Source organism: Lolium perenne, chromosome 1 (assembly GCF_019359855.2).
Source record: "Lolium perenne isolate Kyuss_39 chromosome 1, Kyuss_2.0, whole genome shotgun sequence".
Classification (NCBI taxonomy): Eukaryota; Viridiplantae; Streptophyta; class Magnoliopsida; order Poales; family Poaceae; genus Lolium; species Lolium perenne.
This window is the reverse complement of record NC_067244.2, coordinates 236692823-236696214: the sequence shown is the minus strand read 5'-3', so window position 1 is coordinate 236696214 and position 3392 is coordinate 236692823. Positions and strand designations below refer to the sequence as shown.

The window sequence follows — 3392 nt, the reverse complement described above, 5'->3', positions numbered from 1 at the left end:
TGCGGTCTATGCAGCGCATATGGGACACCCGCGCGTTAAGCGCGACCAGATGGTCCTTGGGCGTCCATGGCACGGTAAGATCCGCTTGGCCTTTGTCCTTGCGCTGCGCGTCGACCTTCTTGACGGCATACCTCTGCGAGTCCAGAAAGAGGCCTGTGCAAAGAAAGAAAAAGCTTAAGGAAAAGAGTCCGGAAGAAAAAGAGACCGGAAGGAAAAGAGTCCGGAAGAAAAAGAGACCGGAAGAAAAAGAGACCGGAAGAAAAAGAGACCGGAGAGAAAAGAATCCGGAAGAAGAGAGACCGGACGAAAAGATAGCGGAAACAAAAATGGGGTCGAAGGAAAAAAGGCTCGTATGCGGTAGTCAAAGTGTAAAAGAAAACAACTTACGGAGGGCAAGTGTGTCGGTCTGCAGGATCAGCTGATCGCACTCCTTGTGCCCCTCCTCCAGCCGCGCGGCCTTCTCCTCGGCACCCTTCCGGGCCTTGGTCATCTCCTCCAGCTCTGCCCGCAACACCACAGTGGCATTGCAGGCATTCTCCAGAGCCTCGTCCAACTTGGCCGCTGCGGTCACTTCAGCGGCCTTGAGGGCCTTGGCGTGGTCAAGCCCCAGCTGAATCAACTGAGACTTGAGCTCCTGGTAGCTGGTCTTGAGGGCGTTCAGCTCCTCCTGGTGCTGCCGGCTGAGCTCATCCTTCTCCCCTGTAACCGGAAAAATGAGTGTTAGCAAGGTTACACTAGTAAAACTGAAAAGAAACCAAGTTCAAAGGAGAAAGGAAAAAATAGTACGTTGGGCCGTGGCGAGCTGCTCCTTGAGAGCATCGATGGAAGCTTCCGGGATCACTGTTGAACAGAAATTGTAAGTGTCACAAGGAAAAAAGGTTTCCGGTAGCAAAGATGCCGGTAGAATAAAAAACTCACCTTGGCACTTGTCGTGTGCCTCAGCGAGCTCCCGGTGCTCCCATAAAAGCTCCTCGAAGAGGGCCTTCCGAGTGTCAGCGGTGACCTGTTCAAGAAAAAGAAGAAATGAGTTAAGTTTTGCGCTAAGAACAAAGTTCTTAACCCGAAACTCGGGGACTGGCAGTGCCGGTTTTGCGCATTTTTAAGATAAGTTTTGCGCTAAGAACAAAGTTCTTAACCCGAAACTCGGGGACTGGCAGTGCCGGTTTTGCGCATTTCTAAGGTAAATTATGTGTTAAGAAGAAGATGTTTAACCCGAAACTCGGGGACTGGCAGTGCCGGTTTCACGCTAAAAACTTAAGTTAAGTTTTGCGCTAAGAGCTGCGCTCTCACCACAAAACTCGGGGACTGGGAAGATAGACAAGAGAGAAACCGGCATGAAACTAAGGAAAAGATAAAGCAGAACCGGAAACAAAGAAACCGGCAAAGGTTGAAAGTTAATAGAACATACCGTCAGATTGTTCGTGGAATCGTACCACGCGCTGTCAAGCTCTTTTACGGCAGCCCGGAGCCGCATGAAGTGCTCCTCAGAACACCGATCCCCGACAGGATCAGGTGCCGGCAGCCGATCCTTGCCCATGCCGCGGGTCGCCGGAGTGATGTCCGCGGCGTTCCACTTTTGGGCATACGGCAGGAGGTGCCCCAGGTCCCGGCCTTGGCGCTGGAACTCCGTAATGCGGCCGAGGAGGCCGGTGGCCTTCATGCTGGCGCTTTTGGCAGCCTTGGAGACGTGCAGCACCAAGGGCTGCTGGCCGCCCGAAGGGGCGCTGGAGGCCGTCGCCTTCCCCTTGATGAGCTTGGAGGGCTTGGGCGGCGGCGCGGTAGAAGAGGCCCCGGAAGTCTTAGCCGGCGGCGCGCCAGGAGCGGCCTTGGAGGGCTGGGCGCGAGGAGCCTCAGGCGGAGGCATGAGGATGGTGCGTGGAGAAGGGGGAGCGCTAGGAGCGTCACCCGTCTTGGAGCCTTCCGGCGCGGAAGATTCCGGCGCGGAAGTTGTCTTTTCGAGGACGGGAGGAGCAAAAGGCTCCGCCCGCCCGGCAGCTTCTTCTTCTCCGGCGCCGGTGTTGCTGGCGCCGGTGTCTTGGTGTTCCGGGAGGAAGGAAAGATCCTCCTCCGTGCGGTGATCTGACAGTGAAGGGGCCGCACGCCCCGAATTTGTTGTGCCCCCCGAAAGGGAGGCAGAGGTGTTGCCGGCACCAGATGGTGCCGGGCTTGAACGAGGAGGAGGGGTTGAGGTCCTTGCGGATCCCTCAGAGCCCGATGGCCTTGGGCCAAGCTTGAGAGCGGGGCTGAGAAAAAGAAAAAAGACAAGTGGTTGAGAAGAAGCAACCGGAAAAAGAACTTAGCAAAAAAGGAGGCAAGCCGGAAAATGAAATTACACGGAAGCGGTTGGCATCGCTTTGCGCCCGTAGCGGCGCACGCCCACTTCTTTCTCCCCCACGGGCTCCGTCCGGAAGCGCTTGGAGGGAGGAGCATGGCTGGAGCCGGTAGTAGATGCCGGCTGCTTGTTCTTCTGGCCCTGGGCCATGAGTTTGTCCACAAACTCAGTGCCGGCCTCGGCGCGCAGGGGCGGCACGCGCTCGTGGATCTGTGAGTTGGATATGGCTAAGAAGCAATTCGCAAGAAAGCGATAATGGCAAAGTATAAGAAGCCGGAAAACAAAATACCTCGAGCACAACCAGCTCCTCCGGATTTCCGGTGGGCTCCGGCGGGTTCCGGCCAAGGCGCGCAGCCGGAGTCTTCCCCATCTTCAGATCCTTCCAAAAGATGTAGGGATCCGGGTCGAAGGAGTCAAAGGCACGCTTCCGGAGAGGTCCTCGCGGCTCTGCCTGGATAGAGGGGAAGCGGTCCCTGGCCTGAAACAAGGTAAAAAAGATGGTTAGCAAAAGCAGAAACTTACCGGCAAAGACAACCCCAAATTGCGCAATCTCTTACTTCTTGGGTCGGACGGTTAGAGAAACTGAGGGGAAGGAGGCCCCATTCCCACGCAAAAGGCATAGCAGTTTGACAAATCTGCTTGGCCTTGAGAACAACGTCTTTCTTGCTGAGAGCGCGGCCTGTGATCTTGGTAGGATCGCCTGGGCCATACATCTCGCTCATCCTATGTGCGCGGCGCTTCAGAGGAAGCACCCGGCGCGATATGAAAGTCCGGATGATATCGTCAGAACAGATGTTGGTCTCCTTCTTCAGAGAGGCCAAGAAACGCACTACCCGGTTGGTTTCGGCGTGTTCCGTCCTTGGGTTGTAGCTCCAGTTGGTTCTCTCTTGGGGGCCCGCTTGATATGGAGGAAGATTGATGCGATCAGCGCGGCCGGTGTTCTTCACGTAAAAGAAAGTTCCTTGCCAGTGCGGCAAGACTCGAGGCCGGAAAGCTTAAGAAAAGTGCTCCCTTGGCGGGAGCCGACGATGCGAGGAGCCGCACGGCACGGGCGGCTTGG

The 3392-nt window shown here is 56.1% G+C and overlaps 1 protein-coding gene across 1 annotated transcript; it reads right to left on the bottom strand.

Annotated features, from left to right (window-relative positions):
- Positions 1-361: 361 nt before the first annotated feature.
- LOC139834933 (uncharacterized) lies at positions 362-2305 on the bottom strand. The gene is made up of 4 exons (XM_071824858.1): positions 1409-2305; positions 919-1003; positions 787-840; positions 362-699 (listed from the first exon to the last, which is right to left on the bottom strand). Exons 1-4 carry the CDS (start codon positions 1862-1864, stop codon positions 362-364), a joined length of 933 nt encoding a protein of 310 aa, XP_071680959.1. The 5' UTR covers positions 1865-2305.
- Between the last annotated feature and the right edge of the window lie 1087 nt (positions 2306-3392).

Coding starts and splice junctions, on each gene's coding strand:
- LOC139834933 (XM_071824858.1), bottom strand. CDS start 1,864: ATGCCTCCGCCTGAGGCTCCTCGCGCCCAGCCCTCCAAGGCCGCTCCT. Junction 1,004..1,408: donor ATTCCACGAACAATCTGACG/GTATGTTCTATT, acceptor TTTCTTGAACAG/GTCACCGCTGACACTCGGAA. Junction 841..918: donor GGCACACGACAAGTGCCAAG/GTGAGTTTTTTA, acceptor TCTGTTCAACAG/TGATCCCGGAAGCTTCCATC.